Source organism: Athene noctua, chromosome Z (genome assembly GCF_965140245.1).
Source record: "Athene noctua chromosome Z, bAthNoc1.hap1.1, whole genome shotgun sequence".
Lineage (NCBI taxonomy): Eukaryota > Metazoa > Chordata > Aves > Strigiformes > Strigidae > Athene > Athene noctua.
Window position 1 is genome coordinate 70,712,900 of NC_134077.1, and position 27,662 is coordinate 70,740,561.

The window sequence follows — 27,662 nt, forward strand, 5'->3', positions numbered from 1 at the left end:
TCTCTGAGGAAGTATGACTGACTGTCACATTTTTGGTGTGAAATTTTTATGGTGAAACAATATATGGCTGCCCCAAAGTTTTCCAGTTTTAGTGGTTTCAATCTGTATAAAGACTGGAAAGCTTGGATAACAATAATAGCAATTTATGATGCTCTTGATGAATTCTGTGCTGTCTTTATTATACATTTTTTCCCAGAACTTAAAATTTTCTAGTAAGGGTCTCTCTCTGAAGACCCTACTCAAAAATGCTTTCTTAGCCCTTAAAGATAACTTTGCAGCAACCACGCTTTTACTAGGTTGTATAAACATGGGTCATTCCCAAACAGCCTGACATTGAGCTTGTCCTGATTTTGACAGCTAAAGGGAAAGTCACTTGCTGTCTTTTATGTCTCTTCCCTTTTGGATATGCCAGATTTCTGCAGTGGAAAAGGATCAGCGCAACCAAATCTCTGTTTTGAGGATTTCAAAATTTCCTGAAATGATGAGGGAAATTCTCCTTAGTTACTGTATTGGGAAGTTTATTAATGATTTGTTTCTGTTATCTTCAGACCTTTTGTTTCAAAGGCCATTCAAAGTATTGAATTATTGAATTATCTTCAAATTGTGAGAGCCTTAGCATGTACTTCTAAGTGCACAGTGACATATTTTAGGCAATTTCTATTTTTATTTGTAAATCTATGAACTGTTGTAGGAGTTTCCTGTCTCTCTGGATTAGCAAATTATGTATGTGGTGTGGTCTGATTTCTCTATCTTCTCTTGTCTTTGTATGAGCAGAAGATGCCAGACTTCCATCCCTGATTCTATTGTTGTCATCCATGCTTCCCCCCTTACAGTTTTCCCTTACAGAGCTTTTTCTTGATAGTTTCTCCACTTACTGGCATGTGCCTTTCTTTTGGATATCAAGGAATTACTTTATGTTTGATGGGTTGCTTTGAAAGATGGAGACAAAAGCCCTTGTGTGAACTGGTTGTTTGTTTTTTAGATCCACATGATCTTTGCTGTTACCTAATGTCAGAAGTGATCTTGTCCACAGAAGCCAAAGGGCTATAACTCTGAAGCTTTTTAGCTACATTGCTTCAAAAGGAAGAGAAATGCTCCTCAGCCTGGCTTTCTAGGCCAGTTACATTTGACTGGTTTATTCTAGGTTGTAAACCTCCTCACTCAAATCCATGCGTTTTACAATAACCCTAGGTGGCTCTTTGTGTGGAGCCTGGATTAGCATAGGTTAACCTGAAATAGTAGGTTGAGGTTTATGTTCAGCCACAACTTTGTTAGAGTTCATGATCACAGATATTTTCAGGAGTTAGCAAACCTGAATGGTGAATCCTTGACAGCAATGTTGCATGCATCCAGGTGCTTCTGGAAATCTTTCAATGCTGGCCAGATATTTGCAACACCCCTTGTGTGTTTAATGACATTTGAAACTGTTCAATGTGTATTTATGAACACCATAAGCCAAATGAAGCATTCCTCTCAAGTGTGACTGAATGTGTTCTTACCTTGTCATTGGATGTTTATCTTAATTTGCTATCCTTTCGGTTTTTGCTATATTTGTGTCTTTTCTATTTTTTTCCAGAATGCAACACATTTTCAAATGCATTAAAGAGATGCCGTAGCCAAAAGAAGGAGAACTCTGTGTTCAAGGAGCGAACAGATGAAGCATCTGCTGCTCAGTATTTTCAGGTAATGAAACTTTGGTGACAGTTTGTGAAATCTGAGTTACTGTTGTTTTCTTGACCTTAGTCACCAGGTCAGTTAGAAAGATAACTTAGGTTTATTCAGAGGGTGGTCAGGACCTTGGTAATTTAAGTACCAAGTAATTTAATGTAAGATTGACAGAAGAAGGGCTTTATCTTTTTTCTGTTTTTCCTCTCTTTTAGTTTTATAGCTGTCTGTCTCAGCAACAGAATATCATGCAGGATTTTGTGAGAACAGCCACTTATCACAGAGCTATCATACAGAATCACATAGATTTTACAAACAAGGTAAGCTCTGTTAAGAGTCTTAAATGTTCCAGTATGCTGTTTAGGATTTAAACTTCAACTTGTCCTGTAGAGCAACACTGATCAAACTGGAGCCTTTTCCCACCTGGTACTTTGTGCGTGAATATACTAATTGTCATGGTGTAAACCCAGCCAGCAGCCAAACAGCACGCAGCCACTTGCTCACCCTCACCAGCCTAGGGAAAGGGGGACAGAATTGAAGGACTAAAGGTAAGGAGAGTCATAGGTTGAAGTAAAAACAGTTTAATAATTTAAATAGAATAAAAACAATAACAATAATAGAAAGTACAAACGGGTAATGCTCAATGCTATTGTTCACCACCCCACTGACTGATACCTGGCCTGTTCCTGGCTAGCAGTCCCAGAGAAGCCATGATCCTGAAACCACAATCTTGGAAGCAAGACAGAGCCTCCCTTTCCCAGCCAACCCTCCTCTATGTACTGAACATGACATTGCATGATATTAAATATTCCATTGACCAGTTTGAGTCAGGTGCCATGCTCCCTCCCAGCTTCTTGCACACCTGCACACTGGCAGGACATGGGAAGTTGGGAAGCCCTTGGGTTCTTAGCAACAGCTGAAAACATCAGTGTATTATCAACATTTTTCTCATACCTAAGCCCATACTGAATCCAAATCACTGCATTGTTCTAGCTACTAAGAAGAAAACTCAGCTCTGTCCCAGCTGAAAATAGGACAGTATCTACCCCTTATTCCATACTATTTACGTTATGCTCAGGTGCCACATTGCCCAATACATTCCAAGTAATCACCATCCCTTTTCCTGGTTTTTGATGTATAGACACAGTTCCCCTAGTATTATTATTCTATGGGCCATCCCTCCGAATTTTATAGTGAGTTTATTTAGTCCATAACTTTGGGTTCCATCTGCCATGACAGTCTTTTAAGGCAGAAGGGGTGTGGTGGAATTGGCTCAGTGGAGCAGATTACCTTGGATGCAGCTGGGAAATGGCATATAGTCTCTGCTACATTTGGAGCTCATAGCTGATGTATTCAGCGTGGTCCATGCTCGAGGTATGCAGCCTGAAGATGTCAATCTCGAGGATGTTGCTGGGCACCAATTGCTGAAATCAGTCCTGGCTCTACCGAAGTTCATTTTTTATTATTGTGATGTCATTAGTAGGATGCATATCAACCATAGCAACGGTGATATGCAATAACAGGGTTATTTAGTAATCATCATACAGTTACATTCATTGGCTATTTTCTTCCCAGATCAAATCCCATTGAGGTAGACACTGGACTTCCCTGTCCTTCTGCATTACCCATCAAGTGCACCCAGGTCCCTGGGCAAAAGTAATCCCACACAAGGGTTTACCTTCACTTGAGGCAGGAATAACCCAGACTGCCTTCCCCAGCATATTTTTAATGCACCCTACAGGGACTTTGTCCCCATCTACAGTACATAGAAGGTTTGACTGAGCAGGGCCAGCCTGGTTGGCAGATCCTCTAATATAAACTAACCAGGTGGCTTTTGCTAAATGCATATCCCAGTGTTTGAAATTTCCACCACTTACTGCTCTCAGTGTAGTTTTTAGTAAGCTGTTGTATCACTTAGTTTCCCAGAGGCTGATGCATGGTAGAGGATGGGATACACCCACTCAATGACATGATCTTTGGCCCACATGTCTATGAGATTATTTCAGAAATGAGTCCCATTATCTGACCCAAGTCTTTCTCTGCCACCATGCCACCACAAGACTTGCTTTTCAAGGCCCAGGATAGTGTTCCGGGCGGTGGCATGCATCACAGCATATGTTTCTAACCATCCAGTGGCTGCTTCCACCATTCTGAGAATGGTGTGTTTTCTGTGCTGAGTTTGTGGGAGCATAAATCAAACTGCCAGGCCTCAACATTATCTGTACTTTAGCCATTATCCTCCATACCACAGAGGTTTTTAAACTCACCCTTATGTTACCAGTCCAGATCCACTCAAGCCACCTTAATCTCAACATAGCAATTTGATCCGCCTGTTGGTTGTCCTGATGTTCTTCAGTGGCCCGGCTCTTGGGTACATGAGTGTCTACATGGTGTACTTTCACAACCAGATTCTCTACTCGAGCAGCAATATCTTGCCATAATTCAGCAGCCCAGATGGGTTTGCCTCTACACTGCCAGTTTCTCCATTTCCACTGCTGTAACGACCTCCACAGGGCATTTGCCACCATCCATGAGTCAGTGCAGAGGTAGAGCACCAGCCACTGCTCTCACTCAGCGATATCCAAGGCCAACGGGACAGATTTCACCTCTGTGAACTGACTCGATTCACCTTCTCCTTCAGCAGCTTCAGCAACCCGTCGTGTGGGGCTTCACACAGCTGCCTTACACCTTTGCTGTTTCCCCACAATGTGGCAGGACCCGTCGGTAAACAGGGCATATCGCTTCTCGTTATCCAGTAGTTTATTATATGGTGGGGCCTCTTCAGCATGTGCTACCTCTTCCTCTGGAGCCATTCCAAAATCTTTGCTTTCTGGCCAAGTTGTGATCGCTTATACTATTCTTGGGTGACTGGGGCTCCCTATTTGAGCCTGCTGTGTGATAAGTGCCACTCATTTACTCCATGAGGAATCAGTTGCACGGTGTGTAGAGGGGACGCTCCCTTTGAACACTCAGCCCAGCACTGGCAGTTGGGGTGCCAGGAGGAGCTGTGCTTCAGTCCCCATCACCTCTGAAGCAGCTCAGACCCCTTCATGTGCTGCCAATATCTCCTTTTCAGGTGGAGTATAGCAACTTCAGATCCTGTATATCCCCAACTACAAAACCCCAGGGTTTGGCCCCAACTCTCCCCAGGTGCCCTGTGCCAGAGACTCCAGATAGGGCCGTTCTCCCTGGCTGCAGTGTAGAGCACATTTTTAACATCTTGTCCTGCCCAGACTGGTCCGAGATCAACTGCATGATCTATTTCCTGTTTAATTTGTTCAAAATGTTGACATTGCTCAGGGCCTCAATTAAAATAATTCTTCTTCCAGGTGACTTGATAGAGAGGGCTGACCATCTAACTGTAATTTGGAATGTGCAGTCTCCAGAAACCCACAACACCCAAGAAGGCTTGTGTTTCCTTTCTGTTAGTTGGTGGGGACAGAGCTGTTATTTTATTAATCACCTCCATCGGAATCTGACAACATCCATCTTGCCATTTTATTCCTAAAAACTGAATCTCCTGTGTGGGTCCCTTGACTTTACTTCATCTTACAGCAAAACCAGCCTTCAGAAGGATTTCGACTATTTTCTCCTCTTTCTCAAAAATTTCTTCTGCTGTATTGCCCCATATGATGATGTCATTAATGTACTGCAGGCATTCCAGGGCTTCACCCTGTTCCAGTGCAGTCTGGATCAGTCCATGGCAAATGGTGGGCCTGTGTTCCCACCCCTGGGGCAGTTGATTCCAGGTGTATTGGACACCCCTCCAGGTGAAAACAGTGGCCTGCACTCTGCTGCCAAAGTGACTGAGAAGAATGCATTAGCAATACAATTGTGGCATACCACTTGGTTGCCTCTGACTCCAGTTCATATTGAAGCTCTAGCATGTCCAGCACAGAGACACTCAGCAGTGGAGTGACTTCATTCAGGCCACAATAGTCTACTGTCAATCTCCACTCTCCATTAGACTTTCACACTGGCCATATGGGGCTGTTAAAAGGTGAGTGAGTCTTGCTGATCATTCCTTTGGTCTCTAGTTGATGAATCAGTTTATGGATGGGAATTATGGAGTCTCAGTTGGTGCAATATTGCCATCAGTGCACGGCTGAGGTAGCAATTGGCATGCATTGTTCTTCAGCCCTCAGCAACCCCATAACAGAAGGATCCTCTGAGAGACTGGGCAATGCAGACAGCTGTCTGATTTTCTCTGTCTCCAACTTGGCTGTACCAAAAAAAAAGCCCACTGGTGCCCCTTTGGGTCCTTGAAATACCATCTCCTGAGATGATACCAAGACTGAACGGACCTTCTGGGCCAGTCACAATGGGGTGCTTTTACCACTCATTCCCAGTTAGGCTCACCTCAGCCTCCAACACAGTCAGCTGTTGAGAACCCACTGTCACTCCTGAAATGCAAATGAAATGCATTGGGCACCAGTGTCATTTGAGCCTTATACTCCTGGAAGTCCAGTGTGCACAGTCCAGTAAACTTGGTTGTCCCTGTCCTTCACCTGGCTGGAGGCAGGGCCCCTCTAATGTTTGTCATAGTATCTGTTATTGATGAATGGGCTAGTGTGGTATGTGTGGGTATCAGTCTCATCTTGGTTATGTACTTCTTGTGAATATGAATCAAAAGTTATGCTCCTAGGATCAGGAGCAAAGTCAACCCTTCTGCTCTGTTTGGGCAAGTGGTTACTGGAAATGGGAGCAGCAGTATTACTCCTGAAGGAACCCCTGTTTGTAGTTCTTCTTTAAAACTCATACCTGCTCTTCTAAGTGGTAGGTAGGTTTTCCATCCCATTTTCTCATGTCTTTTCCATGATCATGCAGGCAATACCACAGCTTTCCCCATGGTGTATACCAGTTCTCCTGAGTAGCAGAATGTTTGCTTCTAATAGATGAGATATTAGTCTGTACAGGTGGGAGATGAAACTTACCCTCAAATCGTTAGAACTCTGGGAACAGTTCCTCCACGTGTTTCTCCAGGATGTCTGTTAGTTTTTCCACAGCTGAGATGCAGGCCCATAGGAAGGAAGAGAGATTCTCTTCACATTGCTCGAGTTGGCTAGCCACTTCATTCAAAGTTGGTGCCTCATTGTCTCCTCCTAAATCTAGTACTGCCAGTGAGTTGGCATATGATGACGGCATGCCCTGTACAATGTTCTGCCACATGACTCATCCATACTGGACATTATCTGGGCCTTCAGATAGCTGCGTGTCGGCTGAGTTTTAATAAATCACCTCCTGCACAGCTAGTTCCCTCAGGCACTGGATACCTCTCTTTATATTGTCCCACGTGCCTAGATTACATGCAGTCTCTTTGTTGTAGGGATACCTTTCCTTCACACTTGACAAGAGTTGCCTCTGGAGGCTGTAGGTGTTTTCTGCTTTTCCGGTTGCTTTATCAACCCCCCCTTCCCTATCAAAGGACCCCAGTTTCCTGGCTTCCTTACCCTCTAAATCCAACCTACTGGCCCTGTTATCACAGCATCTGAGCAGCCAAGTGACAGTGTGCTCCGGGTGATACTCTACTTGCTTAACCCTGAACAAACCCGAACCACATGCAGCAACATGCTGGCTCCTAGCAATAAGTCGCTCATGTCAGTGTCAACATTCCAAGATATTAAAATTCTCGAAATTCTTAAACGCTGTTTTAAGTAGCTTGGAAGAGAAGGGGGAGGTGAAGGAAGGTGTTTCCCACGTGGATTCGCTCTCGGAGGAGAAAATGTTAAGGGTGTAATTGTTAATACTTTCCGCTAGATGGCTCCCCAAGTACAACGATGACGACAGTGCTGAGTACAGGTACCAGACTAGTCTCAGAACCGATAACTTTATCGTACCATAAACCAGTGTTACATAGTACAGCAAAGCGAAAATTTTAATTCACCTCCCATGTGTGACAAGCAGCAGCATAGGCACTATATATGGCAAGTGAGGTGATGCATAGCACAGCTCTAAGAATGAGCACCGTGAGTCTGGGAGCCAATAAACTGACATTATGACCAGTAACAATTAAACCAATATAATTAATACTTATAACAAATTTGTTATAATAGGCTCTGGACTTATCTGTCATTATGCCTTTGGGCATCAAAACGATTGCTGTGATTTAAAACCAGCTGGTAAGTAAACACCATGCATCTGCTGGCTTACCCTCCTGTGCCTGGGATAGGGAACAGAATTGGAGGGGTCGAGTGAGTCGTAGGTTGAGATAAAAAATGTTTAATAATTGAAATAAAATAAAACAATAATATAATATAAAGTGCAAACAGGTAATGCACAATGCGATTGCTTACCACCTGCCAACCAATACCCAGCCCATTTGTGGCTAGAAGTCCTGGAGGAGCCAAGATCCTGAAACTAGAATCCCAGAAGCGAGAGAGAGCACCCCCTTCCTGGCCAACCCTCCTCTATATATTGACCATGACATTATACAATATGGAATATTCCATTGGCCAGTTTGGGTCTGTTGCTCTGGCCATGCTCCCTCCCAGCTTCTTGCACACCTGCACACTGGCAGGACATGGAACTTTGGGAAGTCCTTGGGTTCTTAGCAACAGCTGAAAACATCAGTGTATTATCAACATTTTTCTTATACCAAACCCATACTGAATCCAAATCACTGCATCGTTCTAGTTACTAAGAGGAAAACGCAGCTCTATCTCAGCTGAAACCAGGAGACTAACTCCTGTGTGCATTATATTATTAATGTTATTGTCAAACACATAGGTGAAAATGAATGGTGGTTATGGTACATCCTCAGGATGAATGATGCCAACTGTGGATCCAAATATGAACTATTGTACAAATTCCTCTGCTGTCTTCTGTGAACAATCTGGGAACCCACATATATATGCTTTTTGACATTTTGTCCTGCTATCATACCCCTTTGGCATTTTGGAGCTCATATACAGTATTAATTTTCCTATCTTAACTGTTGACTGTGTTAATTTGCTATTGTGCCATTTAGTCACTTGCAAATACCTGCAAAGTTATTTTAGTTTATATTTCTTTCATACAGGTCTACACTGAAGGTTTTTGCACCCCACAGTCATTACAAACTGAGCAAGCAGATAAGGGGCTGCTGTGACTCTATTTGTACAAGGGAAAGATTTGGAAACAATGCAGGACCTTACAACTTGATGTAAAACTCATCTCTAAAATATGTTTATAGATCTTGAGGACTACTGTAATGAATAAAACAATGATTATTCCTTCTTTGTCTAGTTCTCTGCCTCTCATATTGTCCAATCCAGTTACTTTAGCAAAAGAAAGCTTACACTGTGGAGATGTAGGATAAAGTGTCTCCCAGCCACAGATAAAGTAATTCTCTAATTTCATTTGTTTAGGCTCCTTGAAATGCAAAGCTTAGGACTAGTATATTTTACAATGGTTTTTTACCTTCTTTTTCTATTGCAATTAGTCACACTAACTAGAGACTTTCTGAACCTCTCCAGAACTAGTCCCTGAGCACACAATCTTCTCTGATTCCACTCTTAATACAGAAAAAAAAATCCATAATACAATCACATTATGCAGAAAAGTATCTCCTTTAGTAAGATTTTTAATTTATCATCTTTGTAATTCTGTCACTTTGCTTTTATGTTGTGAGGCAAAGGAGTATAAAGGAGTATTGAAGTTCTAATTTTCTTTGCATCGTTCCTCCATTATGTCAGTTTTTGTTGTCTCTTTTATGTAGTCAGTGTTCTCAGTCCTGCTCATGTTTTCCTGTATGAAGAAATTGCACATGCCCCATTATCATTCTTGCCCTCTTTCTCAGCTACCATTAATTCTGCAGCACCTGTTTTGAGAAGGATTAACAGGAGTTATGCATGGTAGTGTAGACAATGCCATACAATTGATTTATATTGCAGAATTCTAACTCCCTAGTTATTCTTTACTGTACTTCTCAAATCTTGACTTTATATCCCATGACTGCACCTGTCCATGGAGCACTGATCTTCACCAAACAATTCATAACAGTGCCTAGGCTCTTTGTTGTGGTTGGTGGTGATGATTCATTTAGAACTTGGCTGGTACATGAACAGTTAATATTATCCACAAATTTATATTAACCAGCACTGTGTTTAGTTTATCTGTGCATTGTCCAGTAGCCCATCTTCATTAGCATTCTCTGCTCTTTAATCACTGGACATTGTGTCATCTGCATAGCTTGCTGTGACACTGCTCACCTCTCCATAAAATAAGGGGTTTTTACTTTGTTGTAATTTTTTTCTTACCTCCTTTTCCCTTCCTTTCGCTCATCTTTCTGTGTGCACTTTCTTTTAAAAGGAGCTTCTGACTTACTTAAACTCACACCAGGACAAATGGCTTTACTATGTCACAGAAAAAGAGGCTTTAATAACACAAGTAAATACCAAACAAAACACTTCCCTTTAAATGCACAGCATATTTATGGCCAAAATGAGGAGAGCTGTAAGTGTTAAATTTATCTGAATGTCTTTAAGATTGGTATGTTTTAACTATTCATTAAATTCAGTAATAAATTCAAGTACAGCTGATAATTTTTCTTTCCCATGCAACTTAGGTAAAAAGTGCTTCTTTAAAAACTACACTTAACTATTTACTTTCACAGAAATGAAACAAACCTTTATAGAAGAGAAATAAATAGATTCAGTTTCTTTCAGGCTTGAGACAGTCCTCCCCTCTTGTTTAATTCAATAAGATTAGTAAACTAGAAGGGCTACCCTGGTTTGCTGTAGGCATCAGAATCAAACCCTGAAATGTGGTATTGGATGATACCAGTTGGGTAAGTGGAGCTACTGCATCATCAAGGGAATAAATTTTGTACTGGCATTTGTAACTTCAATATATAGTGAAAGAAGCAACGGAGAGAGGATTCTATTTGCCGTTTGCTTCTTGCCAAATAAGACACTCCCATGTTATAATGCAAAAGGCAAATATATCTCTGTAGGTAACATATCCATTCCATTTTTGTAACTGCATTAAGGAATTCAGGTTTGGCATACTCTTTGCCTCTGTAGGAAATCTTGCTGCTGTGTAGTACAGCTTGCTTGCTTTTGCTCTTGGTTTATTTATTTTCCCAGCTGTTCGAGGTGCCTTGGCTTCTCTTCAGCATACCTAATAGCAAGACTATTACAGGATGGGTGTTGTTGGCCACCCACCTAGAAAATGATCTCTCTTTTTCATGATTCTGTTGAGAAATGGCAATTTTCAAAATAAATGTAGCTGAAAAAATTGAACTGCCTACATTGTGGCAAAATGCCTTCCCATGAGAACCTGAGAAACCCCTTGTGCCGAGACTTGATCTGTTGGAAATACGGCAACTATATTTATACTACATCCAGAAACTATAAAACAGGCAGAAACATTTAATGATGTCAGGGAGGAGATAAAAAAAGGCAAAAAGGACATAACTCTTTTAATACCTTCGTTATTGGAACAACTTTTATTTAGTTACTGTTCATCTTACTATTTTCCACCTACTCGGCATCCCCCCAATGTATTTCTTTACTGTTGCTGCCTCCTTCCCTAAATTCTTTAGTGACCTATTATACAAACAATTTTGCCTACAGTGAAGGGATGTCTGGTGATAAAGTAGATTTTTTTTTTTTTTTCTTATTCTAGGCTCTTGTTTGTTTTTGAAAAAATATCTGTATAAGAAGTGCAACAGGTTATCCAAGTTGTGCTGGACAAAATTAATTCTGGACCCTTTGAGAGCATTCTTGGTGATAAATTCAGACATTGTCTCTCAGAGGTAAGCTACTTTAAGACAAACTAGGAGTAGTGCTTAGATTGACTGTTTATGTCTATTGAAGCTTTAAAGGATAAAAACTCATTCAGAATCTAATGAATCTGAGGCTGGATTCTTCACATTAATATGGTAATTCTTAGCGGCATATACTCCATTGTATTTATCCTTAGAAGGAGTCGCCTTAGAGCTTTCACTATTTTTTTAGTAAAACTTTGTCTTAGATTTTGAATTCTAAGAGCCAAAAGGGGGAGTTCAAAGTGTTTTAATTGATTATACTAAAGAAATACTCAGAACTAAATTTTACAGTAGCAGTGTATAATAATGTTTCAAACTGAGTAAAGGCTGACACATTTCTACTTTTTTTGAAAATAAGTCTTAGATTCTGAGCCCTCTGAATTTTTTCATTTGTAGACTATTTATGAATAACTTATTTGAAAGCAAAGCAACCAAACTGAGGATATCTCCAATCATGCTGAATGAGGGATCACACAGATTAGCCATTCTCATTGTACAATCAAAGATACATGCTGGGAAAAAACACAGAAATTTCTGTATATTATATGGCTGATATGTAGTAATTTTGAATTATAAATGTCACTGTATACATATGACATTTTTGCTTTTATTTTTATGTGTTCACCCTGTTGTTGCTTTTCTTTGTCTGATGTCTGGCCCCCACCTTTCTCAATCAAAAGTGCATTTCAGCACTAATTCTGCAACTACAAGCATACAAGGGTATTTGCACACAGAAATAATTCACATTAAATTCACATTAGGAAAGGTATTAATCTGTATATGTGAAAGCAGGAGCGATACTGAACTGTTGTCAGGAGGGTAGGATATAAGTTATTCCTGACTCTGATTTCTCATAATTTCTGAAGTAGTTGCATTCACATTTCAAAATAAATACTGAAGCACATACAGCCTACCATCTTTCCTCTCAATATGCATGACATCATCATCACTCAGCCTATTGATAATGACTATCAGGAGGTTATCAAGAAACTACAAAAATCCCGTGGATTGGTTGTGCCCCAGTAGGAACAGGAGTGGTTGAATTTCCCAATAAGTCATAGGGCTTAGGATCATGAGGCTTCCTTCAGAAGGCATTGTTTCTCTCCTCTTTTTGATCAAAAGGTCTATAACAGATGCCTACCTCAGTAGTATCTGTATCCCTACCTTTTGTCTTCTTATCTCTACCCATAAGATCTCAGCTAGCTCATTGTCTAGTCCCAAAGCTCCATGCACTTGAGTCATTATTTGCATAGAGTACAACCCCTCCTCCTGACCTTCCCAGCCTATCCTTTCTGACAGCCTGTAGCCATCTGTTGCAGCATTAGATGTGCAAGCTATCCCACGATATCTCTGTAATCCCTATGAGATGAAAGTTGTGCATCTGTACATGAACTTCAGATTCCTGATGTTTGTTTCTCATGCCACATGTGCTTGTGTACATGCATTTCAGGTGGCTCCCCTGTCATGCTGCTTTTACAAAGGGTGCGTGGGGAGCCTTGATTGTGCTTTCTCCTGACACTTCTCCTCATACCTTCACTTCTCTCCAGGCTATGATGACCTCAAACAATATGTACCTAGTTTTTCAGCCCTCCTTGTTATGTTGGCAAAGATACTCACCCCGATTTTTTAGATGGTCATGTCTCTCCTCATCAGTCTTCATTCCTCAGGAAGGTACTGTCCTCATATAAGCTGAATTTCTGTCTGTAATACTAGCTGCACAGCCATGTGTTGATGCTCAGAGCTTTTGCTTCTAAAAAGTAGGTGTGAAGATCCTACCTCCTGTTCAACCACCCCAGTGGTTCACAGTCTGCTCCTCTCCAGCCATCGCCTCACACCAGGTGGTCCTCACCAGCCAGAGCCCACCTTCCCCACAGGTCACCATGGATCGCAGCCTCTGGGAGAGTCATCAGCCATTCCATGCAGCCCACCACCCACCTTACAAATTCTGTCCTGGATCAAGGTCTCTGGTGTGTCAAGGGCTGTTGATCTAGCAAGTCTTAGGGGGTATGCCTATGCCTTGTTGTGCAGCCTCCAGCAGTTCCCACACTGTGTCACACATGATTTCTGGGCCCCTTTTCCTCTTGCTTCACTAATTACTGGGCAAATGCTACATCTGTGTCAGCTGCTTCAGTCTGCTGTGCTCATTTGTGTCTTCATTAGTCTTGATACGGGTCAGGAGTGAGCTTCTGAAGTGAATTTCTATTGTGGCCACTCAAGGTGCTTCAGACCACATTGTGAAGTGGTCTCAGAGTAAGCAAGCTGGATTAATTCTAGATGAAACTGAACTGGACTGAGCTAGAAGAAAATCAGACTAGAGTTAGTCTTTGTAAATAATCCAGAAAAAAAAAAAATGTTCCAATACAGCTGTGCCACCTGCTGATGGTGGCATAGGCACAGGGTAAGAAATGGCATGAAAATTAGGTCTGGTATAAAAAGCCATACTTCTCCATTGGATTTTTTTTTTGTTGAATTTGAGCAATTTACTCTTCTTTTTACTTTCCACATATGCAGAGAGAAATAGTTACTGTATTTCTGGTTCCCATGGGGTATTGAGAAATAGCCTATCAAACCTTCTGTCATACCTAGGGTTCAATGTAATTGGCTTTGACTTGTCATTGTCTCCCTCCCTGTGTACGTAACTGATACTTACTGTCACTTGCTGTACTGAAGTGGTTCTGGGTATAGGAGCATATTCTAACACCTGCCAAAGCTTAGAAACAAAACTGGACCTGTAATAATCTGGCACCTGTGACATAAAAAATGAGTTTAATAAAATCTTTCACTAGGAAATAAAATTATTAAAGGCAAGGTTCTGGCCTCTACACCAAACTTGAAACTATGTGCAGTATCACATGTTAATTTATTTTGCAGTGGACTACTTCTGTAACACGGATTCATATTATATACAACAGATCCAGGCCACGTGTGTTAGACTGCATTCTTCAATACATAACCTAGATGTCCTGTAGAGTAACTTCCAGGGAGTGGAATGTGCCCTTTATTCTAAGAGATTATTCTTCTGTCAAAACTATGCTGTTTGAATACAAAAAAAAAAAAAATCTCTTTCTGTTTTTAAAGGCTGGTAAGACATGTGCATCATATGGGAAGTTGGGGCAAAGAAGCAATAAAGAACAGGGGTAGTTGGTGGCATACTAAGCTGCAGTATTACTCTGAATCTGTATTATATTTCGTCTTCTCCACTCTTGACTCTTGAGATTGGATCAGGGCTGCAACTCAGTTTCATGGTTGAAGTGCTTTGAAATCTTAGGAGGTTCCACTTTCAGAAGCCTTGAACCACCTAATAGGCATGTGAATTTCGTATCTTGGCTCAAAATTTAATGAGAATTTCAGCCACAGGGTCAGGAAAATTGTTCCTCCTTGGTTTCAGTCAAGCACAAACCCATAGGAGGAAACTGAATGATGAGCTGTTATGTGAGATTTTTCTCAAAGCTGGTATTAAAATTTTGGAGAAGCAAGGTACTGGTGTTAGCCTAATTGTGTTGGACTTTGCATCAATGATCAAATCAGTCACATCATCTTAATCATTTCTCCAGCAATTAGCTTCTCTTTCCATGTAGTTATGCCTCTGCAGCAGTGTTGAGGGACCTGTTGTCATGGTTTGAACTTGGCCAGCAGCCAAACACCATGCAGGTGGTCGCTCACCCTTCCCCTACCTGGAAAATGAGTGGGAGAACTGTAGGGGCAAATGGAAACTCCTAGGTTGAGATAAAATAAACAGTTTAGTGATTGTAATAAAACAAAACAATAACAATAACAGAAAGTACAAACGGATAATGGACAAAGTGATTACTTTAACAATACCCAGCCTGCTCCCAGCCAATGATCCCAAAAGAACAAAGATCTCACCATCGCAAAACCCAGAAGCTCAAGAACTTGCCTCATTTGTATACTGAGCATAATGTCACATGATATGGAATACTCCAAGGGCCAGTCTGGGTCTGACACGCCAGTTGTGCCCCCTCCCAGCTCAAGAAAAGTTAACTCTGTCCCTGCTCAAATCTGGGTCCAGCGCTCCAGCTGTGCCCCCTCACTTCTCAGGAAAAATGAACTCTATTTCAGCCCAAACCAGGCTGCCTGTACAAAAGAATGAAGCTAGGAACAAGATGCTTATGTGGACTTTTGTGGCAGTAGCTGGCTTTGCATTACACTATACACTGAAACAAAAATTTTCACCCTTCACATTTCAGTCAACATTTTGGCTTGCAACAAGTGAGCCACCTGACTGATGGAGAAAACAAGGCTTTGGGATTTATGTTTAACTGAAGGCCTTTGAGAGACACCACATCAAGCAGTGTAATTGAAGGTCTATTAGTAATGTCAGCAAGCAGAACCAATATTTCAATGTTATGTAGTTTGATTTTGTCCAAGATACTTCCACATCACATAGTGATGTTTCATGCAGAAAGACATGATTCTGTAGTCCTTCAAAGAATTATTATTATCACGTCTTCCTTCCCTACCCACTGTATTCAGACTACACTTGTTTTTTGAATTTTTGTCCTGAAGAAACTAAAAAAGATCTATTTCCTCCAAACCATAACTATGTATTTATACATGAAAACAATCCACAGTCTTTTAAAAATATGCTTTTGCTGTTAAAATAAAAATTAAGGTCATTAAAACTCTTCATTAACAAGTCCTTTTACTTTTTCAAGTGAAATTAGTAATATTTTTGCATAATGCCAGGCTTACTAAATGCAGGATACAGCAATGAAAATTTAGTTACTTAAAAAGAGGTATCAGAAGTGACTTTTTAATTATTTTGTTTCTTTTAATCTGCCTTTTCTTTTCAAGGTGGTCCTAGATGTTGGCTGTGGATCAGGAATCCTTTCATTTTTTGCAGTGCAAGTTGGAGCTAGAAAAGTCTATGCAGTTGAAGCCAGTTCAATGGCAAAATATGCGGAGGTAAGTGTTTTTCACACAAGCCAAGTGTTAGAGTGGTGTAGAGTGAAAATGTTAAAAGATTAAAACCTGCCTCGAAAAGGCTTACGTTGTTAAATTTACGTTAAACTGTGCCTCAAAAAGGCTTATGCTGAAGGCTTCAGTGTGATTTTTCTAAAAAAGTCAGGTCTCTAAAGGGTCGCACTTTCTGAAAGGTAATTTTTGAAGGTGTTCTAAATGTTCTAATGTATCATATAAATAAACTACATGATTGTTGTTCGCAGTTGCAGTTATAACTGTGAACGGTTATAACTGTGATTTAACTTCTTACTTGTAGAAGGGAAAAAAAATTAAACCCAATGTTGTTTTCAGGGGTTCGGTGCAGGAACATTGGGCTGTTTTTTCCTAAGACTCTTGGACAACTGTGTGATCAGACAGCTGAGTTAGTTTCCTGCTAAGTGTGATTGGTTAGGTCTTTCAACCTTATGAAACTGTGTTCCTAGGGTTTACAAAGAACATGTCCAAAAATGCACTTAGTTTAAAAATATTTTTTTCAGGCTAATCCTAAACAGCAGCAACAGCAAAAATCTACATGTTTCTTCTCAGTCTCTGCTTCTTTAGGTGAACATTAGAATGTGTGAGGAGAAGTGTGATCATTAGCATTACAAATCAACACTGATCACCTCTAGCTGAGTTTTTAAAATAGTTTTAACATGGAAGAGGGTAAAAAGTGGTGAGTGGAGGATTTTTCATCCCATACCTAGAAAAATTTTGTAATATCTAGATGTTAATTTTTCTTTTTGCTTTGCTGATCTGGAATATAAATGTTCATGAGCGACATTAGGAGTCCATAATTGCTCGAAGTCCACATAGTGAGCATGTGGTTGTTCAGTGGAAGGTCCTCCTGTATGTCCTGATGCAGTGAGCCAGCCTTGCTTTTGATGAAGGCTGGCAAACACAGATTGTCAGCTGTAACACTGTGAAGGAAATGCATTGCTATTGGAAATTGAGATAATCTGTTTAGGTCTCAAAGAAGAAAATGTAGATATTAGGCATTTATATTTCTCTCCAGACAGAAGTAGTTATTAATGAATAAATTACTTGTATTTTTCATTCCAGCTTAAATACAGGACTCCATATCTCTCCATATACATTTTGTATTGATTTATGTGTTGAGTAAAAGTGTTGTTTCATTCATTATTTTCTACTTCTGCCTTATTTGTGTTGCCATTGACAAATGTTTTCTTATTATGTGTGTGTTACTTTTGGAATTGGTGAAGATGTACTAGCCTAACTTAGCATATCTGTACTGAAAGAACATTTCTATTTTCTTATAATGTGAACAATTAGAAAGACTCTTCATATTTAAAGGAATTTTTTTTCTGTTGTCATTTTGTTAGACCTATCAAAAGCATTAAGAATGTTAATATGTGGATTGTGTCTCAGAGAGAAGGGTGGAGGATGGTTCTTATTTCGCACAGGATTTTGTAAACAGATACGATTTTGTACAATATCTTTGTTTTATGATAGACAGAAGATTTATTAATGTAAGTGTAATAAAAAGAGCAAAAGAGAACTTGCTTTTCCTACTAGTAGTATAATGTGTAGTAGTGTACATAACTTTTTTTTTTTTTAATATTTTAGTCACAGGTTTGAACTTGACTCCAGTCAGAAGTAAGAAAAAACACTAGCTGTGAAATGGCATATGCTGCGTCTGTAGTGTATCAAATATTGTGTATGTTTTGATGCAGTGTAAATGTGAGTAATTTATCTGGCAACTTATTGGTAGAGAAATAGCATTAATCCACTGATTTTAGATATTGAATTGCTTTTCTCCTGGCATGGATGGAATGCTAAACTGCTTAAAACTATGACTGATAAAAAGGAATGAAGAACCTTTGATTCATAAAGAGAAGAACCTTAAGCAGCTGTAGATACTGGGGAATATTGGCTAAAATAGGAGAGTCTCAGTTCGATAACTCATAGATTTTTGGTCATTTCCTTCTCTTTCTATTTCCCAAAATGGACTCAATTTTCATAAGAAATATAATAAACTTCTATAGCCATAATTTCCTGTGAAAACTTGTTCACTCCTGAACTGTATTGCAGATCAGCTGATCTATTAAAACATAATATGTTTTAAGAATTTAAGTTTATTCAATATAAAGATGTTTTACCTTTGGTATACTATTTGTCATCTTTTAATATTCTACAGTGGGATTTCATTAGTACAGTTTATCAGTTACCCAAATTATGAGAAGGGCATTACTTTCCATCCATTTCTTCTCTCATTTCTGTATGGATTTATTATATTTTTTATCTGTTTCAGATATGTGTCATAATGTTGAATGTGAGATTAATAACACTTACTCCTTTTTTAAAAAAAAAATCTATTTTAATACAAAACACTTGAAACCAATACAGTGAACTTATGACTGAAGGGAAATTATATTTGAACAATGCAAATTAATGCTGTAATACTTTTTACTGAGAGATCTGGTTGATTTCCAGTAAATTCCTCTTTACGGTTAGAGGTTTATTTTGAAAGAATGATACTAAAAATTTAGCACTAAAATGCAGTTACCAGAAATCAGATGTCTATTTGACAGTGTTGAGAACTGTGTACTGTGTACATACATGCAATGGTAGAATATCTGAAAGGTGTGCTGAAGTGTGCAACATTCTTACCTCTAAATTGGAAAGATATGGGTTTGATGGGTGGACTGTTAGATGCATAAGGGATTGGGTGGATGGCCACATGTGAAGAGTTACAGTCAATGGCTCAATGTCCAAAGTGGAAACCACTAATGAGTGGTGTTCTTAAAGATCTGTGCTGAGACCCATACTCTTTAACAAATTCATCAGTGACCCAGACAGTGGGTTTGAGTGCACCCTCACCAAGTTTGCAGATGGCACCAAGCTGTGTTGCAGCTGATACACTAGAGGGACCCTGACAGGCTTGAGAAGTGGGCCCATGTGAACCTCATGAAGTTCAACAAGGCCAAGTGCAAGAGCCTGCACCAGGGTTGCGGCAATCCTCAGTATCAGTACAGACTGGGAGATGAACAGATTGAAAGCAGCCCTGGGGAGAAGCACTTGAGGATACTGGTGAATGTAAAAGTGGACAATGTATCCTCGCAGCCCAGAAAGCCAACCCTATCCTGAGCTGCATAAAACAAAGTGTGGCCAGTTGGTCACGGGAAGTGATTCTCCCCCTCTACTCTGCTGTGGTGTGACCCCACCTGGAGTACTTCATCCAGCTCTGGAGTCCCCAGTGCAGGAAAGACATTGACTGTTGGAGCGGGTCCAGAGAACAGCAGCAACAGTCATAGGACTGGAGCACCTCCCCTTTGAGGAAAGGCTGAGAGAGTTGGAGTTGTTCAGCCTGGGGAAGAGAAGGCTTCAGGGACACTTTATTGCAGCTTTTCAATACTTAAAGGGCACTTAGAAGAAGGATGGAGAGGCTTTTACGAGGGTCGGTAGTGACAGGACAAAGAGCAATGGTTTTAAACTGAAAGAGTGTAGGTTTAGGTTAGTTTTAAGGAAGAATTTTTTTATGGTCAGGGTGGTGAGACACCAGAACAGGTTGCCCAGAGAGGTTGTGGATGCCCCATTCCTGGAAGTGTTCAAGGTGCAGTTTGATGGGGCTTTGAGCAACCTGATCTAGTGGAAGACATCCCTGTTCACAGCAGGAGGGTTTAACCTTTAAAGGTCCCTTCCAACACAAACCATTCTATGATTCATTGTATTCTTTGGAACTAGTGTAGAATAAACATCTCATTCATACACTTTTAGTTTAACTCTATGTTTAAAAGACTTGGCAGTTCAGATGAATTCTAAAATGTGAACCAAGCTTTATATTTTAAGTATTGATTTAAGTATAACTACTTCTGAGAACTCCTGCTGGGGCAGGGGTCAGAAAGTGACTCATGATCTTGGATAATTGCAGCTGCTGCTGAGGTCCAAAATCTGAGCAGGTGGAGCTGTATAAAGCTTCCTGATAGACTAACTCTATTCATTGGACTTTCTTTTGCAGCTGCATAAATGTACTCTTATCTATGACAATTGATTATTATAGCCAGTTAAAAGCTCTGCAACATTTTTGCTCAGGGTCTTGGATAGGCCATCTGTCAGTCTTCTGTTTACTTTTGAAAAATGCACAGACAATTTCTATGTCAAATTAACTTTGTATTTCTGTATTTAAGGTTTTTGAAGTATTGCACAAACATATATATATATATATATATGTTGTTAACACATATATATGTCTTCACCCACGTGAGTCTACTGAGTCTTCTATGTAGTGGGAAGAAGTTATTCTATTTTCTCTCTGTCTCCAGCATTCAGAATGTTAGTAAGTTTAATTGCAGCAGAACTTTCAACCACATAGTTCTTAAGCATCTCTAAAAAGTATGTAGTTGCACAATTAGATAGAAAGCCATAGGACTGTTCATATTTCAGTATTAAGGATGCTGTCATGCTGTTTACTATCATATAGCAGTGCTTGCACGGAATATCCTTTAAATCTATATGAAATACTTTGATCTGATTGCCAGCTTTGGGAGTTGTTTGGGAGTCATATTTTTTGTTTCCAGGTTTTTAGTTTTGTTCCCTGAGGAATTTTGCTGGAGAAAAAAGACTCTTGATTTTCATTAGGGATGGATCCTGGTGTCAAAATGGAAACCATTTTATTCTATTTTATACTGTTTTGTGCCATTTCTGGGGGAAACCATATGGAAAAACTTTAAATTATTCATACCTTTGTATGATCCATGACATTGATTATCAGGCTTATGGAACAGTTAGGCCTCTTTTTGTGTCTTTGTTTCATTGGGTGAGAGATCTGCTGTGTCTCGATATAAAACTGGACCTTTCATGAGGAGTGATGTATTTGAGAAGGTTCTGCTTAACTGTATGTATTACAGAGATCGGTTTTGATCTAGTTTTTGTCAGACAAATCCTTATTATTTTACCAGAGACTTTGAGCATTTAATTTTCATGAATGCTGCATGAAAAAAAGGCAAAGGAAAAAATAGAACACCAACATGGCCATATTTGGTGGAAGACTGATGTAACTCATATGAAGAAGATACAAATTTAACTGTATTTTGGTTTAAGGTATCGTTTTTATTCTCCATCACTGTAATCTTGCCCTGCTTTCAAAGTCTTCTGAAATCCAGGAAAATAATGAGAGAGAAGCTGGTGAAAACAACACACTTTTTTTCAGTCATTAACAAAATTATAAGATACTGGGTGGAATTTTTTTTCCCCCCTTCACTAAAACTATGAAATATTGAAACTACTTCACTCCTTTTATTCAAACACATTGTGCTGCCCATAACTTGGTGACTGCAGGAATTTATGAAATATTGTGTGGGAGGTGAAAACATTGCCAACACACCCACTCAGATATACCTCGTCCACTTTTGACACGGATTTGCTATTGACTCCCAAAGATACTGAATCGAAAAGTTGTACTACCATCACCCTTTGCTACTGGTTCTTCATTTGCCAGTAAGATTTTTTTAAAAGGCACAGAAATTACTAATATTTTAAAAAGAAGCTTCAACTGAGATTAGTAAAGTTCAGCAAGTAGTCAAGGTGAAGATATGGGTTGAGGCTTTTAATTTAAGAGATTAAGAAGTAGTGTTTTTTTAAAGCATATCTTTTAAATAACATGGCCATTATTCCTGCCTGAGCAGCAAAGTTGTATTGGTGATGGCAGAAATAACTTTCTGTGTTTAAAACCTTCCATTCCTGAAGATGCTGCAAGGTGAATTAACTTAATAATCCTGCCAAAAGTAAGGTTGGTTCAAAAAAGATGGATGTAGTTGGGACAAAGTGTTAGTTTATAGCTGTTAGTTTATAGCCTTCTTAAAGTTATTGATTTATTTATTTATTTTTAGATCTCCATTTTGGATTAATATTGTCTGGAACTAGAAGTTAACAGTATTTTCTGTGCACTTGATATAATACACTTGTGTTCTGTATCTGCAGTAAATTATTTCTGTTACTTCTGTAGAATATTCCTCTTGTACAAAAACCATGGAATTTGTGGGAGACTGTAGCTCTCCTATATTTATTGTCAATTAATCAATTTTTGCTTCTGTTCATGTGATTATGAGCCACTAATCAGAGTTCATCAATGCATGATAAATTTCAGTTTCATAAAAGTCATCTTTGTGTTTAAAAAATAATATTTAAATGTTTAAAACTTTCAAAACAAGCTTTTCATTTTCACAATCGAGCTAGATATGAACTATTAATTAACTCCAGTTGAACAGCTGTAAAAATCACCAAAAAAATAGCTGCCATAGTGATAGAGTGATAATAGTGATCTCCGTGAAATAATCAACATCTTAATCTAGACTGTGTCAGATATGCATGTAAAAATACTGGCTTAAACTTCCATTCATTGGCTTCCTGATAGTGTTGGTACACTGATTAAGGTTTTGACAGATGAAGAATTGCCTTGATTCTTCAGACCACTGTCAGAACATAGTGGTGGGACACTGAGAAGAATCTTGTGTGAATATAAAAAGGTTTCCGTACCCTGAGACTCTGTCAAAACCATCAGCTAAATTCCTTTTAAAAATGCAGTTTCTATCTGTGTAAAGCTTCAGAAGGCCAAAAGTGTAGGGAACTTTAGCTTTTCCGAGTCATAGCTACACTCTAAACATTCTAAAGGAATTTTCCTTGGTTTTGCTTTTTCTAAGGGTAGGAAAGCAAATAAACATTGATGATTTTTTAAGTTGTATAATAATTACAATACGGAATAGCAATGAAAAAGCCTTTTTTATTTGTCTCTGTGCTACTATTTCCAGCAAAAGTAAAAATTGTTATAATTAAACATCTCCACTGCGTGTGATAAAGATATTTTAATATTATACTGCTCTAGCCAACTACATGAGTTATGTGTCACAGTCTGTAGGTTCTGAAATGATTTAGGTTTCTTGCTTTTGTACATTCATGCTGCCTGCTGAGCTGTTACTTGACAGTTATTTTTAGATTCAAAATTCACCTGTGAGCAAAATGGTCATTTCCTTCCAAAGTGAAATCACATCATATGTCTGCTCATGTAGCCTCTGGTCTAAAGAACTTTTCAAATCTGTCAACCTTAGAAATGAATACAAACACTTGCCAGTACAAGAAGCAATCTTGTTATTTACCTAGTTGCTAGCATGCTAGTGTACAATGTTTTTTGGGTTTTTTTTAGTTTTATTATCATATTGGGATGTAGTTTATGTGAGCAGGTTATGGCTGAAAGTCATTAGCTGTGTCATTCAAGTGACACAGTTCTTCATACAGATGTTTTATTTACTAGGTTAGCTACAAGTAAAGAAGGTTCTATAATTCACTGGAGAGTGTTGAGAAGGTATTTAAGAGCTGTCATTTCACTTCATTTGAGGGAAGCTAAATAATTAAAATATTTGATATAGGGCCATAAAATTATTAGGACTTTATGAAGTATTCTAGTCTGTTCTATAAGTTGTTCTGGAGTGGGTTTTTTACTAACAGCTTTTGCATATTCACATTTCAGTGAATTAGCTAATAACAACATTAGTCTCTCTAGCTAGAATGCATCATAAGTTTCATCACTGTTACCTAAGGGCCAGTCTGTTTTGGAAAAGGTTTGCTGAAGTAATTATGCACTCCTGTTGATGTTACAATTATACCAGTGCAAGTACATCTGTGAGGAAGTGTTTTCTATTACTTACTGGATTGTGTATATTTGTTTTTCCTGGTATCTGTGAACATCAATACAATTATCCTACTGTGTTGTTGCAAAGGATCCTCCATTTTATACAATCTCCCAGCAGACACCTCAGATTAGTGTGAAATAATTGCTTCTTCATAAGTTTGTGGCAGAACCCAGATTCTACTCATTATTTAAACATAAGAAATTTAGATGTCTGAGTACAGTACAGCTAAATAGGATATGCCTCTGTGTAGACATATAGAGGCTTTGAAAAGATTGTTTTTCCTTAATTACTTGCTGTATCAAGCATAAAATGTTATGTCCATTTCTTCTGTTCATTAAACGTTTTGTTCTGAGATTCATTATGCACGTAGAAGTGGATAAATCTCCAGTATCCTGGCTCTAAGTACTGGCCCATATGTTTATGTGAATATAGTGCTATGCTCTATTTATGCTTAGAAATTATTCACCGTAAACTTTTCAGCTTTTGAGTTTCTTCATCTTTTATGGCTATTTAACTACTCAAGAACAGTATTTTTTTAAATTTGGACAATTATGAAGACCCTTTCTTTGTAATCTTCTTTATTGGTTTAAAATATCCACCTTTTTTCTGGTAGGTATTTCTTCTTGTAGATATTAATTCCAGTTATTTCCTACAGCACAACAGTATTTGTACTGTCACATGGTGATTCCACACAATGCATTTCTTTGAGTTTGTTCCAGTGATCCCCCATCTTTAGAAATTTTAGTTCAGCAAGGAAAAATATATTACCTTTGTATTTTATTCTGATTAACAGACTGAGGTAGTTGGTTTACACTATAGGGGATTTAATGCTAATTAAAGATCTCTGATATAAATTTTGCTAATTAAAGGAGTCAGCACTTTCTGTGTGCTTTTATTTTTCTTCCAGCTCCTGGTGAGAAGCAACAACCTTTCTGACAAGATCACAGTTCTGTTTGGAAAAATCGAGGAGATCTCCCTGCCTGAGAGTGTCGATGTGGTAATTTCTGAACCAATGGGTTATATGCTGTTGAATGGAAGGATGTTGGAAAGTTACCTCCGTTCCAAAAAATGGTTGAAGTCAAATGGTGAGTATGTCACCATAGTTACCTGCTTCATAGAGAAAGGAAGATAAAAAGCTTCTGAAAGAAGAAAAAAAAGACTTGAATTGGTAGTTCAGGATTGTCTAGTTTTATACCCTCATTCTAGCTCTACCACCAACATCTAGGGGGCCCAGGGGAATTAACATAATGATGCAGCATTGCTATTGTACTATGCTGTGGCTTATTGCTGTTTCACAGTGGAAATAGCTTTTGAGTATGCTGCTGTTACACTGCTGAGTTATGCTTGCTTTTTAATTTTAACCTGCTGCTGCATACACTATGTTTGCATCTCTGTTGCAACATAACATAATAGATGATGTCACACTAGCCTCAACTGCCAAACAGTGGAATGTAGGTGGCAGCAGAACAGTCAAATAGGATGAGCTTTTTTCTGTGGAAAAACTCTAATATGTTGCTTTTGGGAAAACTGTGAAGTTAAATTGTTTTGACATCCTTTCATTGGGCTTTGTCCAAATACTTTATTCTAATACTTGGATGTTGCCTTCTGAGTGATGTGAGAGATTCACAGGGTTCAGTGCTCTGTACTTCATCCCTCCTGTGTTGATAATTATGAAAATGAACTATGAATTCTCTCCTTAAAAGACTTCTTTAAAAGAGACCTTTCTCAAGTAAAATTACTGCAGCATAGAAGTTTTTGAAGCATGGGCTAAATCTGTGCCTCGATGCAGGGAGCTAAGGACTTTGCTGTAGTTTCAAACTTGCCAAGAACATTTGGGTACTATATTTCAGGTCAGCCACTGATCTTGAATCTCCCATTTAGATTTATGGCCCAGTTTGAGGAGGGCTTGGAAAACTGATCAGTAGGCAGCTCATTTTCAGTTTTAAATGAGAGAATCCTTTTAAAGATATGTGCCTAACTTTCTAATTGCTTACTTGTACAGTGGGGATGAATTATGTGGTCATTATTGAACTTAATGATCGTCTAATAAGTGAGCTGAAACTGTGACATTTTGAGTAAGTTGCTAATATAGAACCTGTTAGGTGTGGAAACTTTTTGTCTCAAATACTTTGCAAACTTGTCAATATTCTCCTCATGGCCAGTTTTAAAAAGCATGTCTATTTTGTGAGTGGCTGATGCTCTTTATTTATATTCCTGTGGACTTAAAAAAGGAAAGTCGTTTCCTTTTCCCTCTCCTCCTTTACCTATCTTCCCTTTCAGTTATGCATTGTATTTTATACAAGATTAAAAAATGGTGAAGAAACGTAGTTCAAAATGACCAGGCTTTGTTTCATGCTTTCATTGACATGTGCACAGCAGAATAAAGGACTTTCATTTAAGCTGCTAGGCAGTCTGATGCACTGTCCACAGAAAATAATGGAAGGTAATTCCTCTGGTTTCCCAAGCCATTAGAGTGCAAGATCCTAATGAAAATGTGTTCTTGCAAACTACTAGATTAGAATTTCATTCCCTGCTCTGTCACTGATTTGCCACTTCATGCAAATAAAATTATGTTTCTCAACTTCAGCATCTGTTAAATTAAAAAAAAAAAAAAAAAAAAAAGTTGTAATAGTACAGTTTTGTGTTTGTTCAATTTTTAGTATTTGAAGTGCTATGAGTTTCTTGGATAGAAGTCTTAAGAGTGAAGTGCATATAACTGCTTCAGTCATTAACATCAGTTCTTCCGAATTTGACCAAAACCATACCCAGCAGTTTAATTCAAGATCAAGTCTGAGCTTTAATACAAATCCTTCACACAGATATTATACTTAGTAGGTTAGCTATAAGAAGATTCTATAATTCCACTGAAGACTGTTGAGATGGTATTTAATAGCTGGCATTTCCCTTCATTTGAAGTAATCATTCAGATACTTGATGTATGACCATGAAATTATTAGGACTTTTGTTCTGTAAGTTGTTCTGGGTTGGGTTTTTTACTGACTGCTTTAGCATATTCACATTTCAGTAGCATCTATATTAATGAAAATAAATATTAAGATATCTGAAGTGTATAACAGTTGCTTCTTCTGAACTGGTGGTTTCTCACTAGTGAAGACATTCCTGTAGAGATGTCTGTGAGACTATAGAATTACAGAATATCCTGAGCTGGAAGGGACTCACAAGGATTGAGTCCAGCTCCTTACTCCACACAGGGCAACCCTATCATTAAATCATGTATTTAAGAGCATTGTCCAAAAGCTTCTTGAACACTCACTTACCTTACTACTTTATATTGTCTTTTGTTTACTAGGAATGATGTTCCCAACATACAGTGAGATTCATTTGGCTCCTTTTTCTGATGAGCAGCTCTACATGGAACTCTACTCCAAAGCCAGTTTTTGGTAATGATTATTTAGGTTATTTTATTTTTATCAAAAATTCAGCAGAGGTTAAAAATTAAATCAGCACTGTGGAACTCATGGGTTAACTATTTTTAAATCTTCTGGAAGATTATAAATGCAGTATTTCGACTGTTCTTTCAGCTTGCAGTGTGGAATGTGAACATTAAGTGGTCCTCACCAACCCTATTTGTTGGTTTCTAAGATTAAAGACAGTTTTCTTCCATGCCCAGGTTACAGTATAAC

The 27,662-nt window shown here is 38.7% G+C and overlaps 1 protein-coding gene across 1 annotated transcript in view; it reads left to right on the plus strand.

Annotated features, from left to right (window-relative positions):
- The window catches only part of LOC141973507 (histone-arginine methyltransferase CARM1-like), a 78,253-nt gene that overhangs the window by 38,015 nt on the left and 12,576 nt on the right, over positions 1–27,662 (plus strand). Inside the window, exons 3-7 of the mRNA XM_074932174.1 lie at positions 1,577–1,683; positions 1,881–1,985; positions 16,229–16,339; positions 24,926–25,103; positions 27,329–27,419. Coding sequence (XP_074788275.1) covers positions 1,577–1,683; positions 1,881–1,985; positions 16,229–16,339; positions 24,926–25,103; positions 27,329–27,419 — 592 coding nt within the window. The remainder of the gene's footprint in view (positions 1–1,576; positions 1,684–1,880; positions 1,986–16,228; positions 16,340–24,925; positions 25,104–27,328; positions 27,420–27,662) is intronic.